This window comes from Cervus elaphus, chromosome 20, assembly GCF_910594005.1.
Source record: "Cervus elaphus chromosome 20, mCerEla1.1, whole genome shotgun sequence".
Classification (NCBI taxonomy): domain Eukaryota; kingdom Metazoa; phylum Chordata; class Mammalia; order Artiodactyla; family Cervidae; genus Cervus; species Cervus elaphus.
The window spans coordinates 56034049-56056816 of record NC_057834.1 but is presented as its reverse complement, the minus strand read 5'-3'; the positions used below and the strand labels follow the sequence as shown (position 1 = coordinate 56056816).

The following is a 22768-nucleotide window of genomic DNA, read 5'->3' as shown; positions in this document are numbered from 1 at the left end:
CTGCTGAGCTACAGTCTGTGTGGTCTCAAAGAGTCAGACACGACTGAGCACTTATGCACCCACACAGTAGATTTCTTAAGATGTGAACCAGTATGGCTGGTGCATTGAACTAGCAGGACTTACTAGAATCATCAAAGCAACCTTACATTTTGTTCTGTTCCTTTTAAGCTTACTTCTCAGTGGGGATGGTTCTGCCCTCTTCCTGGATTTTTCTCCTGACTTGTAGATAATAAAAGTTCTATAGTCACTAAGTTCCAAACCCAGTTCAGTTTACTAGCCAGTCCCAGATGGTAATGTCACCTAAAAAAAGATGCACAACCTGAGAGCTGTGAGTTAAGTTTTGTTTGAGGGAAAATGAGGAGTGCAGCCTGGGAGACAGAACCTCAGATAGCTCTGAGAGACTGCTGCAAAGATGTAGTGGGGGGAGGTCAATACATATGATTCTAGCGAAGGGGGAGTTCAATGCCATCAAGTGCTTAATTTGTAAAAGGTTTTCTGGTAGTCATGAAGAGCTGATATCACCATAAGGAACTTAGTGCTTTTCTAGATATGAGGAGTTGCAAGGATTGGGATCACGAAATCAGTTTCTGAAAATAACTATCAAAAGACCTGTTCTACCAGTTTCCCTGGAGCACAGAGTGCCTCATTCTCCACCCTGAGCTTCCTCGGGGCGTGCTGAAGGTCAACAGCTGCAGTGGCACAGGGTTCAATCTCCACAGAGGCAGACGGCAAACACCCTTGTTGTTCAGTCATTGGCAAATGCCCTTGGCAAGCACCAACTTGTAATTGACAATAACCAAGACTTCAAGCTTGACTGAATGTTGAATTTGATCCTATTCCCCAGCCCAGCCTGCTATGGGATGCTGCTTAAACTCACCTTCCTTTTCTCTTTTCTTGATCTACTCTTCTGCCCTGTCTTTTTCCAACTTGTTATTATGATTTCTAAACCAGCATTAGTCAGAGGTAGGGGAGGGAGAAGAGTGGCAAGAGATAGGATAGTTATCACTTAACTGGAGTGGGCTTGAGAGGGCATCATGCCTCCAGGATCCAGCAGATGTTTGAAGCTGACATTTATCCCTCCTGAGAGTCAGACATGACTGAGCGATTGAACTGAACTCAGAGAATTTGTGCATTTTCCTCCAGGTGCTGCTTCCCATCTGCCCCAGCTTTTCAGGTATGTCCCTCCAAATAGCAGACTTTCTCTGTTGGGGTCCTGTTGCTCTCCCTTGGGCAGGATTTTAAGTGGATCTAGCCCATTTTTCTTTTCCACGTGACCCACATCTGATATGTGAAAAGCAACAGGCTCAAGGCTGGAGAGAAGCCTCCTGGGACTAAGACAGAGTGAGAGAAAAGGGACAGGAAAGGTGGGAGATGCAGACACACCAGTAGAGAAAACCAGGAGGTAGGAGAGGAAGGCAGGGAGCAGATGGCATAGGGCCTTGAGAGCCTGCACCTTAGAATCTGGGGTGCAATTCAGTTCTAACAAGTTAATGGAGGTTCCTCAATCAATACTTGTCGAGGTTTTCATTTTTCTTGTTTCACTTAATTCTTGTACTTAAGAACTGCACAGTCACACTGGGGAGATAGACATGTACACCAGTGCATTATAGTACAGTATGGAGACATGAGAAGAAACACATTTCACTCTGAGCAGAGGAGCCAACTTCCCTGGGCTCAGGGAGGGGCAAGAAGGGCTCCACAGAGAAGGCATCACTGGGTGGTATCATGTGAATAAGAGCTGCTAGGGTAGAACCAACTGGGATGATGACCAAACATAAGTAGGCCACTGGTGATGTGAGTGTGGAGGGAGGTGAGGGAAGGAAGAAGGAGACAGATCCTGGATGAAGGGGTAGCAAGATTTGGGAGCCAGAAAGCAGTACAAGGAGGCAAACCAAAGTACCATCTCCTTCCCTTCCCAGGGACCACATACCTTCCAGGTGAGACTGGAGGAAAAGGACCTCTCAGTGGTTGTCCCCACTGCAGCATTTTTTTTGGACAATTGGCATTGCTCAAACCTGAGTCTCATTGCCAGGAAGTTTCACAAGGCAGATTTGCCAGGGGAAGTCCCTGGAATCTCCTGGACTTCTTCTTGCTTCCTTCCCATAAGAGAGGCTGTCGAAAACTCAGAGGCATAAAAGGCCCAGAGTATGGGCATCCCAGAGAAACTGACCAGGGATATGGGAGTGAGCGCCATGGATCAGAAATCTTTCTGGGAAGGTGAGCTCTGGGCTGATAATGTAGCAGGAGATTAATGAGGAGAGAAGGTATAACCTAGATAACTTAGACCAATAGAAGAAGTGGTCATTTTCTTCTTCTGGGACTCGAGTCTCTCTGCTCACCTCCTTATCAATACTTATTGAGCCAAGACAACTGCATCAGGGACCATCTGATCTTTCCCAGATGGGAAAAGGGAGCAGCAGTGGCCAAAGCCCTTCAGCCCATCATGGGTGTTGTCAGTCTGTATGCATTTGCACAGAGGTGTCTCTTGTCCAGATCGTGATGTGCGAGCTCTGTCTTGGGAGTCCCATGATTCATGGACTATACTTTTTGCACATTTTAAAACTATGGAGACCCCATATTTCTTGTCTGTAGACTGATTCATTGGTAGATTCATTGGTAGATTCATTTAGATGCTTTCTAAAACCGTCTTTCAGTTCTAAAGTTCTGATCCAAAACTCTGACTTTGGTGGTGGCTGGGAAATTGGATAAAGGTGAGGATGAGACTAAATACATAGGGCTATGGGTGAAGAAGAGAACTGTGCTGGGAGGAGACAGAGTGTGCCTTATGGAGGAAAAGGAGCCATTTCATCGTGTCCTTACCTCTTCCTGCTTGTCTATGCTCTTGAGCCATGCCTACCCACTTGGAAATGGCAAGAGCATTTTGAGTTTCCTGTTGAGGTTCTCAGCCTTGAGTCCTTGGGGGAGCAGCCCACAGGGAGCCTGCCTTTTGAAAAGGGCCTGGAGGCCAACCTGACCGCAGATGAGGCAGTGAGCATTCTCCTACCTGCTTAGTGGGTGTGCGGAGGACCAGATCCCTACCTGCTCTGCCTAAAAGTGACATGAGTCAGCAGGACAGAACCCTAGAGTTCACTTCCCCAGACCCAAGCTCTGTGAGGAAGGCACCCACTTCAGCAGCTGTCACCCAAAGTTTCATCTCATTTCTTTTCAAGGTTTATTTATTGATTTTTGGCTGTGCTAGGTCTTCGTTGCTGTGGGTGGGCTTTCTCTAGTTGCTGTAACCAGGGGTTGCTCTGTAGTTGGGGTGCACAGGCTTCTCATCGTGGTGGTTTCTTCTGTCACAGAGCACAGGCTTTAGCGCGCGGACTCAGTGGTTGTGGCACGTGGGCTTTGTTGCTTGGTGGTATGTGGGATTTCCCAGACCAGGGGTTGAACCCTCGTCCCCTGCATTGGCAGCCAGTTTCTTAACCATTGGACCACCAGGGAAGTCCTGTCTATGAATTTTTTATGTTCTTTAAGACCTGCCCCTAAACTATAATATGCCAAGCAGCATTCGGCATATTATATGCCAAATGTCGTGTCACTGCCAATTATCTCTTCCATTGCTGTTCCCGTCACCATTCATTTCATTGTTAACTGCCTTTCCCCCCATTGTCAAACCCTTCAAATGTCCTAGTGTGGGTAATTCTAGACAATGTCCCCAGGGAAGGGGTCATAGTTCAAGGACTCTTGCCTTTTGGGGGAGGTTTCCAGGATCAGAGTCCTGCCCTTTCCTTTCCTTCAGCAGAATAAATGAAGGCTATGATGGTCTTACCAGTCCTTCCAGGGGAGGTGTCCTGTGGAGAAGAGGCTGGACAGGACCTCCAACAGGAAGGCTTAGAGCACTACCAGAGCCAGCTCACGCTCCTCCATTCACCTTAAGAGTTAGCTGTCTGAGACTATTCATCTCAGTTCACCCAGGAGAGTTCTGGTCCACACTGTTGCCCACAGGGAAATGATTAATAATGCTCCTTTTCACTTTCCAAAGAGTCTGACTGGACAATAAACTATTTGGCCACCTTCACTATATTCACTTCCAGACTAGGCTGTGAGCCCCATGCGTACAGGGATGGCCTTGACTTCATCCTTGTTTCTCCAGTATCCAGGGCAACACTTGGCACAGAGCAGGTCGTTCGATACATTTTTGTTGGATGAATGAATGGGCGAATGAATTCCCAGCTTGGGAAATGTTTCTCTGTAGGGCTGTAGACTCTGCAAGACACCCAAGGGCTGGGTACCTCAAGGCGCTATAGAGGGACCTCAGCAGCTGTGGCTGGATTGCTCAGAGGAAGCACAACTGTATGTTTCACGTAGGCACACCCACACACTCACTACCACAGTCTGAGGCGAGAACCATGTTGGGTTCAACAAATTTCCTTCCTGTCCACCTCTTACAGGTTTAGTGGCCTTGCTGCTTCTTCAGGAAGGTAAGTAGTCTGTGAGTTACCTCTTCCTGGCTCCCCTGGGCTGGGTCCTTTCTGATGTTGGGTTTGCTTCTCTTCTTCTGACTCTCCCAGGTTCTGACATTAACATATTGATGACTCCGAGTTTTTATTCTGTGTATCTCTTTGTGCATCCATGGCTCCGCTTCTGTCCTTTGAACCTGTCTCTCTGTCTCTCACTGACCTCAATATTGTGTATCATCTCTCTATCCACTTATATCACTGTGTTATCCATCTATCCTTCCACACTAAATCTCAGTGCTCTGGGAATGTTTGCCATGTAGATGATATATATATCTCTCTATGTGTCTCTTAACTGGAGTCTGGATGCTCAAGAGCCTCCAAAACAGAGGGCCCAGGCTGAATGACCCTCAGAGGCTCTGACCGAATAAGTAAAGGAGACAATGGCTTGGGGAAGAAACTTGTGGCAGTCTGGGCTCTGAGGTCATCACACCGGGTTCCCCATTGTCCCTCTTCCCTCTCCTCCAGGATCTGCCTACAAACTGGTTTGCTACTTTACCAGCTGGTCACAAGACAGGCAGGAACCAGGGAAGTTCACCTTTGAGAGCACTGACCCCTTCCTATGTTCTCACCTCATTTACTCATTCGCCAGCATCAGTAACAACAAGGTCATCATCAAGGACAAGAATGAGGCGAAGCTTTACCAGACCATCAACAATCTCAAAACCAAGTCAGTAGGAGAGGAGTGGGGAGCACCCAGGGTGGGTTTTGGGGGAGAGAAGATAGCTCTAAACTGGGCCTAAGGCCTTCCGTCTCTTTTCACTCATTTGTGCATTTATTCATGTGTATTTCCTTGGGTATAACCCCGATCCTTCCTGTTCTTCTTCCCTCTGCCTCATCCTTTCACTAAACTTAGCGGCTAAGCAACCAGGGCCCATTTATCCATATTCTAGCCCTAACTCTGTAGGCAAAGTTTTCCCTGGCAGCCAGCAAAGAAATGATCAGCTTATTCTTCTATTCCAGGAATCCCAAACTGAAAATTCTCTTGTCCATTGGAGGGTATCTGTTTGGTTCCAAAGGGTAAGATCACAGTCTCTTTATTTTTTGTTCATTCTGCCATGTAATTTATTCTGTTTTCCTTGTTTGGGGGGTGGTGTCCTGGGTCTTTGTAGCTACGCACAGGCTTTCTCTAATTGTGGTGAGCGGGGGTGCCTAGGCTTCTCACTGTGGTGGCTTCTCTCTGTGGAGCACGGGCCAGAGCACACAGGCTTAGTAGTTGCGGCACGTGGACTCAGCAGCTGTGGTACACGGGCTTCATTGCCCCATGGCATGTGGCATCTTAGTTCCTCAGAGCAAGGATCAAACCAGCATCCATTGCCTTGGCAGGCAGGTTCTTAACCACTTGAGCACCAGGAAACTCATGGTACGGGTAATTTCTAATTGTCACTGCTTCTCCTACTCTTGAAAAGAGACATTGAATTGGGCTTTAGAAAGGTCCTTCCTTGGCTTAGATGGCAAAGCTGATCTGAATTTTGTCACAAGTTGAGGCATAGCCCTATGTTTTCTGACATCTTGGAAGGAACTCTGCAGGAGCTTAAGAAACTGAGCTGGGAGTAATTCACCTGATGGACTATGGGGAGATGGTTTTAGTTGTGAAATTTAATTTTTTAAGGGTTTAAGGGATTTGAGGGCTTGCCTTTCACATTGAGTGGGGGTCAGGTGAGTGCTTTCCTAAAACCAAGTCCTTGACCAGCAGCTGTCAGGGAACCATAGTTTCCTGGGCCATGGCTGTGTAGCTGGATGGCCTGAAAGTGCACAGCATAGGGACAATTGGGTTCGTCTTGCTTAAAAGCAGAATAGCTATTAATTTGAAACGTATATTATAAATTATACTTCCATTCACAGGAAAATGATACTCCATTTGCATCAAGAGCTAAATAAACACAAATCTGTAAAGAAGAAAGGCATCTTTTTGCAATCTTCAAATACAGTTAATCTAACTTTGAATTCCTTCTGCTTTAATTTTTTTTTTAAGTGCTAGCATTTTAAAAAGCTGAGAGATCTTAATCTTAGCCAGCAGAGGTTTTCAGCTTTTGCAAGAAATCTGATAAGACATCTTTTTTGTGCAGCTGGTCAGTATTCTCTCTAGTGGGAGTAAGCAGGGGAAAGAAGTAACATTAGAAGACCTATGTAGATGAGTTACCTAGGGGAAGTTAACATACCTCTCTGAGCTCAGTTTACCCATCGGTAAAATGTACATCACAACATCTATTTCATAAGGTGCGGGCAAAGATTTTGAATGAGGTAGTGTATGTCGTGTGCCTGCCTTAGTTATCATTCAATTAACTAATGCCAACTTTTCCTTCCTTTCTCTTCTTCTTTCATCCTGAATACATTCACCTATGAAATAATAGGATTGACTTAATTAATTTTTAAAGTCTTTACCAGTTCAAAACTTATAAAATACTTAGCAACACAATTTCTAAACACAGACAGAAAAAAGATCAATCCATCTAACTTATTTGGTTCTACATTAACTTCATCATGATCTCTGGTCAGCTTTTAATGGGTTTTCATGGTAACTATCCTTCTGATTCCCAAATCTCTCTCATTCATAATACTTGCTTATCCGTGATTCAATTAAAAATATCTTCATTCATTCATTTTTACATGCATGCATTCATTTTTTAATAAGTAATTTGTTAAGTACTCCTTGTATATTAGTTTAGTTTAGGACTCTGGAGATTAAAAAATTTGGTTTGGATTTCTCTTTAGCTATATGCAAGCTGTGTGCAAGTTGTTTGACTTTAGGCAATTTCTTCTCTTTTTTTAAAGGCAATTTTATAATATCACTATGCTTCATTTTCTAAAAAAATTCACAATGAAGAAAATAACAGAATCAACTTAAAGATGAAGTTGTGAGGGCAGGCAATACGAACAAACTGTTTAGGCGGTGCTGATTGCAATAAGGGCCCAGTGGTTGCAATAATTATTGTTATTTGTTAACTTTGTCACTATTATTAGATAAATGCCAGTCTTTGTGCCAGGTGCCATGCAGCAGTGCTTAAAAATTTGTACCACACAGACTTGCTTCTCTGTTGAATGGTTGTCTTTCCTAAAACTGGAGGCTTCTGCCCAGAGCATCAGAGCATCTCTGATCGGAGCATCAGATGCAACTGCTCTCTAAAAGGGGTATCTCTTGCTTTTCTTCTAATCACTGTGAACACTTTTGAAATACAAGAGAAAAGTTACAAACCTACTTCTACCACTGGTTTTCAGCTAATAGGCCTGGTTTTGCTATTTCCTCCACTGTGCTGCTGAGATATATATAGGGATAAAATCCTCATTTTTAAAAAAAAAATTTATGGGAGTATAGTTACAATATTATATTAGCTTCAGGCATACAGCATAGTGAGTCAATATTTTTACAGGTTATACTCCATTTAAATAATGGCTACATTTTCTTGTACTGTTTAATAATATCTTTACTTATTTTATACATACTAGTTTATGTCTCTTAATCCCATATCTTTATCTAACCTCTCTATCCTTCCCTTTCCCCGCTGGTAACCACTATTTTGTTCTCTACATCTGTGAGTCTCTTTCTCTTCTGCTGCATACATTTGTTTGTTTAATTTTTTAGATCCTATGTATAAGCTATAACATAGAGGCAAATCCTCAATTTAATATTGATTGAAACAAATGAATTCAAGACTCTGAATCTGTCTGGGATGGGAGGTATTGCGAGAGGTGGGAGGTGATACAAGTCAAAGGATACGTCCTCTGGAACATACTGATATCTTGTCTACAGATTTGGATTTTAAATCTTGTTGTGGAGCACAGGCCCCCCGCATGGGCAGCTCAGAGTCAACTCCCTGGCTTAAGAATTCCAGATCAGATGAAAGCCCTTGAGGGTTGCTGCGGCTCAGGGTCCTCCTGGTTTTTCATGAGAAGGGACTGCGGAGACCTGGGTTGCTTATTCAGGACTGGGTTGCTTGTGTGGGGAAAGAGAAGTTCCTATGAAGTCCAGCTCTCCTTTAAGGAAGCTTTCCAAAATGTGGTCACTTTGAGATAGATGAGGCAGGATCAGTGTCTTCAGTCCTATTTTAAGGATGGGCCAGACTGAACCCAGAGAGCTAGTTGGTGACAAAGAGGTCACTAGAAAGGACTCTGACCTGGGACTCAAATCCAGATCTTTTGACCCTCAGCCCATCACACTGCAAATTGCTTTTTCAATGGTGTACAATGTTAAAGAAAGTCAGAGGTGGATAGTAATTAAAGAGGGAAAAACAGATTTTATTCAGGAAGTATTGTAATAGGGGAAAGGAGACCTCAGGATAGTACTGGACTCAATGCTGGATACAGCAGAGGCAAAAGTGGATTTATAGCCAAGAAGCAGGTTGTGGGTGAGGGTCAGTGGATGGAAAATTACTAAGAGGAAACATTAGGGCTAGGGAGATTCTTGCTGAAACTGACTCAACAGAACTCTTGCTGAAGGCAGGTCAGGATGATAAGATATCACCTGGGGGATGGTAGAGGATGAGGATAATATTGAGGGTGATCTGATACCAACGGTGAGGGATTCTCATTAAGCTGATATAGGATTCTGTAAAGATAGGGACAGAAGCCCAAGGTCAAGGCCAAGTTGAGAAGAGAATTCAGGGGACTTGGACTAAAGTTTGGGCTTCCCCGGAGGCTGTGGTCAAGAATCCACCTACCAATGCAGGAGATACGGGTTTGATCCCTAGGTCATAAAGATCCCCTGGAGAAGGAAATGGCAACCCACCCCAGTATTCTTGCCTGGGAATCCTATGGACAGAGGATCCTGGTGGGCTATAGTCCACAGAGTCGCAAAGAGTCGGACATGACTTAGCAACCAAACGACAAAAGTTTGGTCAAGGAGAGTCTCTGCCATAGGCAGCTCCATTATCCTGCAGAAAGGGCTGCAGAAAACCCAGTCTTCCTCTACCCAACTCCACTGATTTTCTGGCCCAGCAATCCTTTCTCTCCCCATTTGTTCCAAAAGAGGCAGGGGTTGGGATAGAAAAATAGTGAGAAAATATTGGGGAAAGGAAGACAATATCAGGATTTCTGTAAAAAAAAAAAAAAATGTGTTATGTCTACTTCTTTCCAAGAAACATCTGTCTTGCTTCTACCCAGGTTCCATCCCATGGTTGAATCTTCTTCATCAACCTTGAAATTTGTCAACTCTGTAATCCTATTTCTGAGGAATCATAACTTTGATGGACTGGACATAAGTTGGATCTACCCAAATGTAAAAGACAACACTCATTTCACTGTGCTGATTCATGTAAGGCAAACTCCATGTTACCCTCACGTGAAACCCATGGCCATACCAGGAGAAAAAAATGAAGAGACTGGCTCTTGTTGGAAGATAGTCTCTTCCTTCCAGAAGCCCCAACACATGAAGGAAAAGCCCTTGGACCTAGTTTAGTGCAAGGACAACATCAAAGAACAGAGCCTCTTTATAAAATAAACAACACCGAAATGAAGCAATATCCATGTAAAAGAGTATAGGGCCATAGACTCTCCTGAGCGCTGGAATAGTCTCATAAAGTTCTATCACATAGATCAGAGAATCTACTGGGAGGAAACCCACATAGTTCTTCTTGAGTACAGTGAGACTGGTGGTCCTCCTGCGTAATGTGCACATTCCTGAGCTTGAGGAAGGAGGCATCCCCATGTGAGAATGGAGAGAAAAGTTTTGCTCTTTCCATCTAATGTGGTTCTAGAAATTTCAAATCAGGTAAGAATCTTAGGTCTGTGCTCTGGGAGGGAGAACTGACTTCTTGTGGGCTTTTTGTTTTTCATAGAAGTTAGCAGAAGCTTTTCAGCAGGACTTTGTAAAATCCACCAAAGAAAGGCTTCTCTTGACTGCAGGAGTTTCTGCAGGGAGGCAGATGATTGACAACAGCTATCAGATCAAGGAATTGGCAAAGTAAGTACACTGGATCACCCCCTCCATCTCTCTGCCACCAGCCTGGCCCACTCAAGTGATGCATGTCAATATTGTCTGAGGGATGAAGGGAGAAGGGAAAGCATGAAGTCACTATCCTAACCACATCATCCAGCCAGGAACTTCTCCTTAATGGCTAATTTCAATCCTTCTAACAGCATCCAAAACTCTACATGAATATGTGTACAGTTGACCCTCGAACAAAGCGAGGGCTAATCCTCGCTAATAACTGTGTAATTTACAGTCAGCCCTTTGTATCCTCCTCATCTGTGGATTCAGCCAACGCCAGACCATGTGGTTCCATGGTATTTACTGTTCTGCAGTGTAAAAGTGGACTTTGCAGCTCAAACGCGCAGTGTTCAAGGCTCGACTGTAGTTGCTTCTACCTCTGCTCATCACAGAATCTCTTCTTTTGCTTTTGGCAATCTAGAGACCTGGATTTCATCAACCTCCTGTCTTTTGACTTCCATGGGTCTTGGGAAAAGCCCCTTGTCACTGGCCACAACAGCCCCCTGAGAAAGGGGCAGCTGGACAGACAGACAAGCTCCTACTACAACGTGGTGAGTCTTAGGGAGAAAGAGTGGTGGGGACACTGGCTGTGGGAGGAGCTGAGGACAGTGCAGGTCATCTAGAGTTAATTCTGTCTCAAACTGAGGGGGAGATGCATTGCCCAAGAGGGACTCAGATAACCCTGGAAGCTGGTGAGAACAGGGAAAATGCTTGGACCAGGCACAGTAAAATGTCACCTAGAAAATGTCAGAGGACTTTGTAACTGAAATGTCCTAAACTTTTCTCTGACTCAAGGAGTCAGTCACACCAGTCTTCTCTTAATTCTCCATCCTCGATACATTTCCTGAAACCCACATGGAGGTACAGAACTTAGTACTCTCCTGTATGTGCCCACATTCCCTATTTAATTTGATCTTCAAAATAATCTGAGGTTGGCTGGTCAGGAAGCATTACTTTCACTTTGTAGATGATGAAATGAAAACCTGGCAAATTAATTGGCTCTTCAAGTTCTTGCTGATGTGAATATCCTGAAAAGTGGTAGAAAATGGAAAATCCAAGGAAAAAAAGTCATTAACAGAACAGTTTTGTGGTTTTCATGGTACATGTGGATGTATTCCTAAAATTGGGCAGGAAGAAATGTCTGGGTTGTATATTTCCAAGCCTTCATATTTAAAATTACAAAATGGATCAGTCCAAGCTGGGTATACTGATTTCTAGTCTGGAGTTTTCTAGAACACCATATGATCAAGTCACATCAAACCAAGCCCACTTCATTCTTTCCTCTCTCTCAACAATTTTTAAGGATGAGGAGACATACCCTCATCTTCTGTAACCCCTTATTCTGTTCTGGAAGCCAGTAAGGCCCAAACTAGCCTCTTACCTCTTCTCTTGCCTCTTGGACCTGATGTCATTGTGAAGCCTCACAGGCTAGGGTCTGATGGCCACAGCCCCCATCACCTTCATCAGTAACACAACCAGTCATAGTGTAGACAAATTCCATAGGAAGTTGACTCAAAGGGGAAAGATAGATGGTGACAACCTTGATTTCATGTTTTCTAGGTCACTTGCCTGATTTCTTTTCTGATTCATTGTTCAGTTTTCTTTCATGATTAGAAAAAGCTGCCTTGGTCACTTGGTGCTGAAGAGCATTAATAGCATTAGAATAAACACTCTGGTTCCAATGGGATCCTCCATAATCTCTGATGTAGAGATGGAATCATGGAGGCCCTTCTGTGAATTTGGGTTGGAGGCTCAGTAAGGCCTGACAGCTTTCTTTCCCATGCATGCTGGGCCTCAGTCTATCTTCCCTTTCTAGGAGTATGCTGTGGGATACTGGATAAAGAAGGGGATTCCTGCAGAGAAGGTGGTCATGGGCATCCCCACGTATGGACGTTCTTTTACACTGGCCTCTGCAGAAACTGCCGTGGGGGCCCCTGCCTCTGGTCCTGGAGCTGCTGGCCCCATCACCAAGTCTTCAGGTTTCCTGGCTTATTATGAGGTACCTGGAGCCTGCCTGTACCCTCAGCTGCCCCCTGTGTCTGGATAGGCATTCCAGCTTCAATCTGACAATAATAGAGGAACACATCCTGAGGTCTGGGAAAGAAAGTATGGAATGCTATTGGAACATGTACGAGGAGCTCTGCACCCTGGCTTGGGAGGGAGTCAGGGAATGCTTCCTGGAGGAAGTGGTGTTAGCTGAAATCTGGAGAGGAGGTGGAACTACTGGGGAATGGGGATAGGTGAAACAGGTATGGGAGATTGAAAAAGGGAGACTGTTCCACATTTTTTACTTGGGCAACTAAGTAGATGGTAATGCCATTTTTACTGAGTTGGGGAAGATACGAAGGAGAATAGTGAGCATTTTTTCCAATCATAAGATCAGTTTTGGACATGCTGAGTTTGAGGAGCAAGTGGGACATCCAAGTACCTGTGGGATGTATAAATAAAAGGTGAGTGGTTAGGTATGTGCTTTGGACCACAAGAGACCAGCCTGTGCTAGAGATGTAGCTTTTCAAACTATCAGCATAAAGATGGTTCAGTTCAGTTCAGTTCAGTTCAGTCGCTCAGTCGTGTCCGACTCTTTTGCGACCCCATGAATCGCAGCACGCCAGGCCTCCCTGTGGTGAAGTCAAAGTGCAAGAAACACAAAACCCAAGGACCTCTTGTACTTAAGGGTTAGGCAGAGGAAGAGGAGAACTTTAATGAAATTGACAACATCTACAAGAAGGCAGGCAGAACCCAGAGTGTTCTCTGCCAAAGAATAGAGTGAGAAGTTGGTGTTTCAAGAAGAGAGGAGCCAGAAACCAACACAATACTGTAAAGCAATTAACTTTCAATTAAAAATAATTAAATAGAAAGAAGTGAAGAGCAGTCAAATATGTCAGATTCTGTCCTGCAGTCAGACAGACTTAATATCATAGAGATAACTATCAAAGGTGTTTGGCTGTTAAGACCATCTTTCCTTTCTGCTCCTCAATCTGGAGAAAAAAAGTTTTTAATGTATAGGAAGCTCTAAGAGTCAAACAGTAATTCAACCAACAGAAACTCTTGGGTTGCTCCCATACCGCAAAGACTGGGTCCTTTGAGAGCTAGAAATAACTCATTCTTCATCCTTGTCTCAAAGGGCTTACTGTCCAGGTGGAAAGAATGTAGAATACAAATGAAACTAGTTAAATAAGAGTTTTGAAACTATCAGAGTTAATAACATTACGTAGGTACTGCAAAACAACGTATGATTAAGTGGCCAATGTGGAGGGCCATTTAATGGGTGATTTGGAAGGCTCCATAGAAGAGGAGAGGTGTATGCTGGATCTTGAAGGATAGGAAAGAGTTTGATCAGGTAAGGAAAGAGTAACATCCTACATCTTGGTTTCCCCTTGGAGTCCTAGTATATCCCCTCATCACTGGCATGGGCATGCTATGAACTGCTACTGAGGGTCTTGGCATCCACTGAGATACTCTGAGTGTAATGCTCAATTTTTCGTCTCACCTCGCATGGGGGAATGACAGAAGAACCATCAGTTGAGTTGACAAGGGAAAAGCGTATGAGTCACCATCAGAGTCCTCACTGAATCACTTAATATAAGGAATAAGAGAGGTCAGTGCTCAGAATCTGCTGGAAGAATTTTAGAGCATACCACTGGATACACACTCCCCTATTGCATGGAAAATTTAACTTGATTGTTCAGTGTATCACCCTACATCATTATAACTTTGACAAATTGATATTTCCTTAAATATTCAGCTTTCCATTTATCACCCTCATTGAGGCAATAGAGAAGGAAATAGCAACCCACTCCACTATTCTTGCCTGGAGAAACCCATGGACAGAGAAGCCTGGCGGGTTATAGTCCATGGGATCTCATCAAGGCAAACATGAGTGTAAATAATCTAAAAAGAGTAAGCAAAACAAAATGAGTTTTCTGCGTGGCTTTAAAATGCACTTTTCAATGAAGATTTATCTTTTTTAGTAGCTCTTACTTCTGCTATCGAGAAAAATAGCTGATGATAGAAGGGGAATCCCAGCACAGGCACAGAAGAGCGGGGAAGGGACAGAGGAAGAGTTGAAGTGGGGATAAGTTACAAGGTGGGGACTGATGGTGAAGGGCATTGTGACGCTACAAAAGTGTCTGTAAAGCACTTTATTGTTTTCAAAGTTGTCTTCTTTTTCCTAACATGTATTAGTTCAGTTGATCCTAACAATATTGTAAGGTAGGTATATAAGATACATAATTATAACTGTTTCCATTTTGCAAATGAAGACATGGGAAGATTTACTGATCAATACTGAGGCCTGATGTGAAATTCAAGTACTCTCTGCCCTCAAGCTGTTTGTGGTTCTTGATGAGGCCTTAGCATCAACAGTTTCAAAAGTTTCACCTTGAACCATCCATTCTGCATGTTGTATCTGATCATTTCTCTCATTGATTCCTGGAGTAAAGATTCTGATATTGTCCCCAAGACCCTTACCTTCCCCTTTTATCTCAATAAATTTCAAGAAGAGCCCATTACTGAACTTCTTGCTCCTCCTTTCCTTACCAGATCTGCCAGTTCCTACAAGGAGCCAAGATCACAAGGCTCCAGGATCAGCAAGTTCCCTATGCAATCAAGGGGAACCAGTGGGTGGGCTATGATGATGTGGAGAGTGTGGAGACCAAGGTATGTCTGGGTTCTGGGAGAGCAAGAGGCTCTGGGACAGTTGTCCCCAAGCAAGAGGCTCTGGGACAGCAGAACACTCCGGTGCTTGGGGAATAGGGTGTGTGATCAAATGCCACAGTACTCTGTGTGGAAGGAGAGAAGCCTCTGTGGTGCAAAGCTAGTCATGATTCTAAATCATACCTGTGAGCACCTATAGTACATGCAGGAGAGGTGGAAAAGATGCAAGAAAGAATTAAGAATAAGGGGAGAAGCAAGGAGTGGAGAGAAGGGAGGAGGGAGAAGAAGGGGAAAAGAGCAAAGGAGACATTGGTGCCTATACAGAATGGTCACTCACCTGGCTGTTCCTCTCAGGACAGACCCTTCAGTCTCTCTCATGGATTACGAGGCTCCAGATTTCTGAGTCTACCAGTTCTTTGGAGAAGGAAATGGCAACCCACTCCAGTATTCTTACCTGGAAAATCCCATGGACAGAGGAGCCTGGCGGGCTACAGACTACAGGGTTGTTCTTAGATGTTGCTAAGTATTTTGCTTTCCAGGTGCAAAACAGGACGAAGGCAGCAGTGTAATTGACAACCCCATGGTAACTGAAATCTTGCTAGTGATTTCCTAGTTTCTACTCCTCATCCTAGAGGCCTCCGTTTTGGACCTGGGATGTGATTATTCCATGAGAGGTGATTAATAGTGGGTGGCTCTCTCTTCATTTTATAAGCCTTCCCAAGCAACCCTTTCCTTCAGGGAATCCATGACTCCATAAGGTGTAAATCTACTGCTACATTCTAAGCTCAAAGCCTCCTGTGAACCTGACTTGGGTCTTGGGCCTTTAAGGACCCCATCTAACCTCAGTATACCCTTCTGTGCTCCCCTCAGGTTCAGTTTCTAAAGAATCTAAACCTGGGAGGGGCCATGATCTGGTCTATTGACATGGATGACTTCACCGGCAAATTCTGCAGCCAGGGCCCCTACCCCCTTGTTCAAGCTGTCAAGAGGAGTCTTGGCTCTCTAGAAAGGTAACAGAATTTAGGACAGACTGAGAGTGGGCAGAGAGCTGGGCAGAGCAGGACACAGGAGACTGGGGGAGGTAGTCCTCACATATTTGGACTGATGAATTCTCAAATTCCTTTGGATCTTGTGTTCTCCTTTTTCTTATTGATTAGTCTGATTCTGTTCTTTTGGTGAGCTTTCAATGACCTAACGTATAACAATAGTAATTTGGCTACCATTTATTGAGCACAGTCTAAGCTAAGGGTTTTCTTTTCATGTAGAGTGGGCATAAACATTTACTCCACCGCAATTCTTCACTACAAAATCATCAGCCTGTTTTAATTTTCTAAATCAGAATAAATCTGACTTTAGCCCCAGTTGACTGCTGAGAAATCCAATCTCAGTTGTTATTAATGCTCTATCCCTCTCCCCATCCACAGTGTTTTTTTTTAATTGGAGGAAATTTGGTTTAAAATTTTGTGATGGTTTCTGCCGTACAACAATGCAAATCAGCCATAATTATACATGCATCACCTCCCTCTTGGGTGGGTCTCTCTCCCCTCACCCTAACCCACTCCTCTAAGTTGTCACGGAGTGCCTGGCTGGGCTCCCTGTGTTATTCAGCAGCTTCTCATCAGTTATCTATTTTACACATGATAGTGTACATATGTCTATGTTACTTCTCTATTTGTTCCACTCTCTCCTTCCTCCACTGTGTCCACAAGTCCATTCTCTAGATCTTGCTTTAGTCTGGACAGTCAGGAGGTCTCATGGTCATTATTGATGACCATACCCATTATTGCCTTAGCAGCAGGTGATTTGGCTGCTGCTCCATCCCTGGGTCCTGGGCTCTGTAAGCAAATCCTGTATCTTCCTGTGCAGCTGAGAGTGTGGCTGACCAACCCGGTTTGCTGACATCATCTCAGTGGAAGAGCGGGACGCCGGAAATCACTGCAGACAGACAACTGGAGAGGACTGGCCGTATTGTCCTGGAGAAGGGCGCAGAGCAGTGCAAAATTTCCTAAACTATATGATTGGGCAGCAGCCTTTCAACTCTGGACATCTATGTCTTAGTAACTTGAATGAGGCCTTATGTTACTGATTGGGCTTTGAAATACTTACTTTTGTTTCCAGGCTTAACTCATAGCTAAGTAGGTAAGGTGACCTTGCTGTGTACTCCTGCTGCAGGAATTCATGTGAGGGATTCTTAGAGGTTAGATTTCTCTCCTCAGGATGTCTCTTCTCCAAGTCTCCCCTTGACTTTCTCTCAGACCTCAGACTGGGTCTGACTTTGCTCTCCTGCAGCTGCTGACTGGTTCCCTTGAGGCACAATAAAGAAAAAGCATTTTGTTCCAGCCAGTGTGGTCTCCTTTGTGCAATCTTGGACCTTGTGGTATAAGGCTGTCCTCTCCCACCATTTATGGGTACAAGTGTAGGCCTGCATATCATATGTCTAAATATTTAACAGCCAAGGGTTAAAATATGATTTATACTCTTAAAGAATATGATTTTGAAATGACCCAAAAGACCAGGTTTGAATTTAGAATTCCCAGACTCCTCAAAATTCTGTGCCAGAATGCAGCAGCTTGTGGCCTTGGTTCCAAGCCCACTGGTAGCCCCTTTCCCTTCCCATCTAAAGCCCTGACTCAGAGGGCAAGGACCTCACATACACACTGGCAGATGTTGATGGAAGGGGAAGCTGTTAGGGGAAACAATGACTGAAACTGCCCACCCTGCCAGGCACTATAGTAACCATTTGCATGAGTTATTTTACAACAGGAGGTCCTGGTAAGGAACGTGGAACTAACAAGGCATCACCAACTGGAAGAATTCAAGAAAACTCAAAAGGAGACTCCATGTGTCCTACCACTTCCCAGAACCCTCACTGAAATCCATCTTGGCTGAGCAATGCATGTGCCACCAAGAAGCACCCTGATTCAGAGGGAGTGGCTGGAAACAACCCAGAAACTAACCCCATCCCCATAAAACCCGAGACTGAGGGACATGTGGAAGAGCAGCCCCGCTGGGTTCCCCTTACCTTCCTGCTCTCTGCCTGGGTGCCTTTCTCCAATAAAGTCCCTTGCTTTGTCAGAACATGTGTCTCCTCGGATGATTCATTTCTGAGTGTTAGACAAGAGTACACTCTTGCGCTCTGGAAGGGGTCCCCCTTCCTGCAACACAGACATCTCGGCTTTTGCATCCAAAGTTTGTCTTCACTCCACCCCAGTGCGTGCGCGCACACACACATGCATACCCAGATCCTCTGGCAAGTGTGTTCACACCAGCCTTCTGGTCCACACTCAGGATGAGTGAACAGGGAAAAGGGCTGCATAGGACCTGAAAGTGGGAACAGGCTGTTTGGCTGCTTGTGCAGGAACCCTGGGTATCTGGATTAGGGTTTAAAAGAGCAGGGGTGTGGGCTCCAGGGCTAAGCATGTGCCCTTAGCCCTGCCGTCTCCTCACCTCATGATGAAGGCTGCAGCTGGAGGAGGACCAGAGTGGAAACACCAAAAGCAGGGAGTAGCAAACTGTGGCTGATGGGTCAAATCTAACCCACCACTTGCTTCTGTGAATAAACTTTTACGGGAACACAGCTCCAACTAATTTGTTTACATATTGTCTATGGCTGCTTTCTCTCCACAATGGCAGGGTTGAGAAGCTGCTACAGATTCTGTGTCTGTGCATGCTAAGTCACTTCTGTCATGTCCGACTCTTTGCAACCTTATGGATTGTAACCCACCAGGCTCCTCTGTCCAGGCAAGAATACTGGAGTGGGTTGCCATGCCCTCCTCCAGGAGATTTTTCCCAATGCAGGGATCGAACACACATCCCTTATGCTGCCAGCACTGGCAGGTGGGTTCTTTACCACTAGCGCCACTTGGGAAGGCCTCAGGATGGCCTACAAAGCCTAAAATATGCAATCTAGCCTTTTATGGAAAAGCTTGCAATTCTTTCTCTAAAGCATGGTGCCCAAAGCAGGGTCTAATGCTGCTTGAAGTCTAAGGCTGGTTTTGAATTCAGACCCTAATTTCAGGATAAATTGTGTTTCCCCTCATTCTCCCACTTCTCTCCCTTTCCTTATTGAAAAAGTGATTTTTACCCTAAACTTTCTTTTATCTATCTATCTATTTGTTTATTTTTGGCTGCGTAGCATATGGCATCTAGTTCCCCAACCAGGGATCCAACACATGCCCCCTGCAGAGGAAGTGTGGAGTCTTAACCACTGGGCTGACAGGGAAGTCCCTTACCCTAAACTCTGAGCAACACTTTCACGTGCACATTTAATCTTCTTGGCTTATAAAAGTGGTGTATAAGCCCAATTCTCAGATGAACTGACTGGGGCTCAGGGAATGTAAGGTCATATATCTAAGTGGTGACAGGACGAGAATTTCTGCGGAGGAGGTGCTTAGAGATGGCTACAGGATCTGAAGGAGAGTGAGAGTGGGACTACTAGGGTGTCAGCTATAAATTGGCACTTGACATGGGCACTTGCCATCTACCTTTAAAGGATTAAATCATGTGCTGCTGCAGTTACTGATTTTCAATACTCCCTGAAAGGAGCTCAAGATGGAGAGCAGAAATGAGGCACTCCATGCTCTGAAAACTGGCTGAACAGGTCTTCAGATAGTTAGACATTTTAAGGAGCCAATTTTATGAACCCAATTCTTATATCTGCTCATATCTAGAAAAGCACTAAAATCCTTCATGGTGGTGGCTGCTCCTCATGACTAGCAGAAACCTTCAGTAAAAAAAAAAAAAATATGTGCTTGATTGCATGTATTCCCCCTTCACCAAAATCACACGTATACTGTCCTTCCCCCTACTCCTTTGGAGCAGTTTTGAGAGGAGAATCCGAGTTCTTGTCCATGGAGCCGAAGAATGGAATCCAGGAACAAGCAAACACTCACAGAAGCAAGTGAAGAGGATTTATTAAAGAGGAGGAAAGTACAGAGCCCTCAGTATAGACACTGAGAGGGGGTAAAAAGTACCCCCAAGGTGGGTCTTACATCAGCTTTTATTTTTTATTATTTTTTTTTCAGCCTCTAAGTTTTTATTAACATGAGTTTCCAAAAACAAGCATCCATATTAGTGTGGGGAGTGAGGGTGGGAGGAGGGGGAAGGGCAGGAAGAAGGAATTCTGCTCTATTGGTAATAAAGCTCCAGGTTCATCCCATCGTGGATTTCATAGTCCCCCAGAGACACGTGGTCCTTAAAAATCGTGTACCACTTCTTCAGTACGATCTTGTTCCAACGGGTGCCAGTTTGGGCTGCGATCAGCTTCTTAAGGTCCCCAATGGTCTCGTCCGTATTGCACTTAACGCGCACCTTCTTCCCCAGACGGTCGTTGCAAACAACCTCGATCATCCTGGCTGGAGCAGCACAAGGCAGGGACCGGGAGGCAACTGAATCGGGACTTCAGGGGTCCCCTCAAATAGCCTGGAAGAAGCAGATGCCACAACCTCCTCGCACTGCTTATATCAGTTTTTATAACCTTCCTTAAATCACATCATTTCTAACCAATCAATTTAAAGGTCAAGATACTTAATATCTTTATGGCTTCTCTTGATCCTTAGATTAAGTCACCACCCTTTTTTGTGCCCTCTGGCCATTTTACCAAGGACTAGATGTATGGTTTAAGATTCATGTTCATCACTTGTTTTACCCTCAAGCATATGGAACAGAATTTAATTACTGCCCTTCCCTGGATCTGAGTGCTGATGATTTATCAGACTAAACACACATTCCAGGAATTCAGGACAATGGAGCTGGATGTTTACTGAAAACAAGAGGAGGTCTCAGAGTTCTACACTGACTGCCTAGTAATCTCTACCTCAGTTTCTCAGAGCTATCTGAAGTGCTCTCCTAGGCTATAGTCCTCATTTTGCCCCCAATAAAACTTAACTTGAAACTCTCATATTGTTCATTATTTTTAAGTTGAAAAGGGGATTTGTTCCTTTATGACTGAGAACATGTCAGAAGTACATATGAAAGAACAGAGGTGGCCAGCGCTGCTGGAGACTAGGGGAACTTTGTCCCCAGGGCCCCCTAAATGCTGCCTGACAGCTCTGATCTTTTAAGTTAGACACTGCTTGAGGGCACTTCTCTGATTTTCTAACACTGGCTCAGTCCTTTGCTTCCTCTGATTATTGCATTCTCCAGAAGCAGAGGAGTGAGATAACTGAGAGTCAGGCTGCCTGGGTGCACACCCTGGCTTTGCTCTAACTCACTGACCATGTGACTTTGGTCACATTATTTACCCTCTCTGTGCCCCCCTGTTTTCTCTGTAAAATGGGAATAATAAGCATGCTTGCTGCCAGAGGTATAAGGGGTAAGGAAGGCCGGTACTTGTGTTTGTTGTTACTTTCGTTATCATGGACAGCTGCCCAACATATTAACCTTGGCCTTTCATGGAGCCTGAGAGTCCATGGAAGGTCTGTGTCTTGAGCTCTAAGCCCTGAACTCTATGCGTTCCTTTCTCATACTTGCTGTGAGGAGAGAACCATTTGCTTTGCAAATATCCAAGAGAAGGGTAAGGAGATTAGGACCTTTTGTTCAGCTGAGATTGGAGAGAAACCCTGATCAACCTTCTCCTCCTCTCCCCCAACCCTAAAACAATTCCTTTAAGGAGATCTTTTAAGGCTCAGTGTTCTCTACCAAAGAGGAACTACTGATGCTTTAAGGGCATTTGCCACCTGCCTCTGCAGACATTGAAGCCTTTGCTGCTGCAGCTGGTGGAAGATGAGGCACTCTGTGCTCCAGGGAAACAAACATAAATTCTGCAAAAGTCTCATTTGGATAAGTCTTCTCTTAAGTGACCAATCTTATCTCATTAATTCTCAGTTCAGTTTAGTCACTCAGTCGTGTCCGACTCTTTGCAACCCCATGGACTGCAAAACACTAGGCTTCCCTGTCCATCACCAACTCCCAGAGTTTGCTCAAACTCATGTCCATTGAGTTGGTGATGCCATCCAACCATCTCATCCTCTGTTGTCCCCTTCTCCTCTTGCCTTCAATCTTTCCCAACATCAGGGTCTTTTCAAATGAGTCAGTTCTTCACATAAGGTGGCCAAAGTATTGGAACTCCAGCTTCAGCATCAGTCCTTCCAATGAATATTCAGGACTGATTTCTTTTAAGATTGACTGGTTTGATCTCCTTGCTGTCCAAGAGACTCTGAAGAGTCTTCTCCAACACCACAGTTCAAAAGCATCAGTTCTTCAGTGCTGAGTTTCTTTATGATCCAACTCTCACATCCATACATGACTGCTGGAAAAACCATAGCTTTAACTATAGCTTTGACATAGCTTTTCTTCACATCTAGGAAAGCACTAAATCCCTTCCTGATGATATCAGCTCTTCATGACTACAGAAAACCTCTTGTAAGGTAAGCACTTGATTGCATGGAACTCCCGCTTCACCAAAATCTTATATATTGACCTTTTCCTACCACCCCTTTGGAGCAGTGTCTCAGAGCTATCTGAGGTGCAGTCTCCAGGGCCGTAGTCCTCATTTTGCTCCAAATAAAACTTAACTCACAACTCTCAGGTTGTACATCTTTATAGCTGATAGTTGCATGGGATGGTGTGGATGAAGGGGAGTGGAGTAAGAGACTCCAGGTCCCAGGGGCAGGCTGTGTCTGCTTGGATCTGAGCTCAGCTTCTCAGTGTGACCTCGGGCATTTTACTTAAGTTCCCTTAAACCTCAGTTTCCCCAGTCTGTAAAAGGGATGGCAAGGCAATAATA

The 22768-nt window shown here is 44.5% G+C and overlaps 2 protein-coding genes across 4 annotated transcripts in view; one reads left to right on the top strand and one right to left on the bottom strand.

Annotated features, from left to right (window-relative positions):
- The window catches only part of CHI3L2 (chitinase 3 like 2), a 35940-nt gene extending 17820 nt beyond the window's left edge, over positions 1-18120 (top strand). Inside the window, exons 1-11 of one of the 3 annotated variants that reach the window (XM_043875777.1) lie at positions 2118-2217; positions 4395-4424; positions 4929-5130; positions 5424-5480; positions 9561-9711; positions 10235-10359; positions 10808-10937; positions 12203-12385; positions 14929-15045; positions 15913-16052; positions 16909-18120. In XM_043875777.1, the coding sequence (XP_043731712.1) occupies positions 2148-2217; positions 4395-4424; positions 4929-5130; positions 5424-5480; positions 9561-9711; positions 10235-10359; positions 10808-10937; positions 12203-12385; positions 14929-15045; positions 15913-16052; positions 16909-16912 (1209 nt within the window). In that variant the 5' untranslated portion in view covers positions 2118-2147 and the 3' untranslated portion in view covers positions 16913-18120. Of the gene's footprint in view, positions 1-2117; positions 2218-4394; positions 4425-4928; positions 5131-5423; positions 5481-9560; positions 9712-10234; positions 10360-10807; positions 10938-12202; positions 12386-14928; positions 15046-15396; positions 15545-15912; positions 16053-16908 lie in introns of those variants that run through there. The other 2 variants (XM_043875776.1, XM_043875775.1) reach the window with 2 other exon arrangements.
- Positions 18121-20054: 1934 nt separating this feature from the next.
- Positions 20055-20495, bottom strand: LOC122677106 (ubiquitin-like protein 5). Its single transcript, XM_043876930.1, has one exon. The coding sequence runs from the start codon at positions 20389-20391 to the stop codon at positions 20170-20172; it is 222 nt and encodes a 73-aa protein (XP_043732865.1). The 5' UTR covers positions 20392-20495; the 3' UTR covers positions 20055-20169.
- Positions 20496-22768: the final 2273 nt, after the last annotated feature.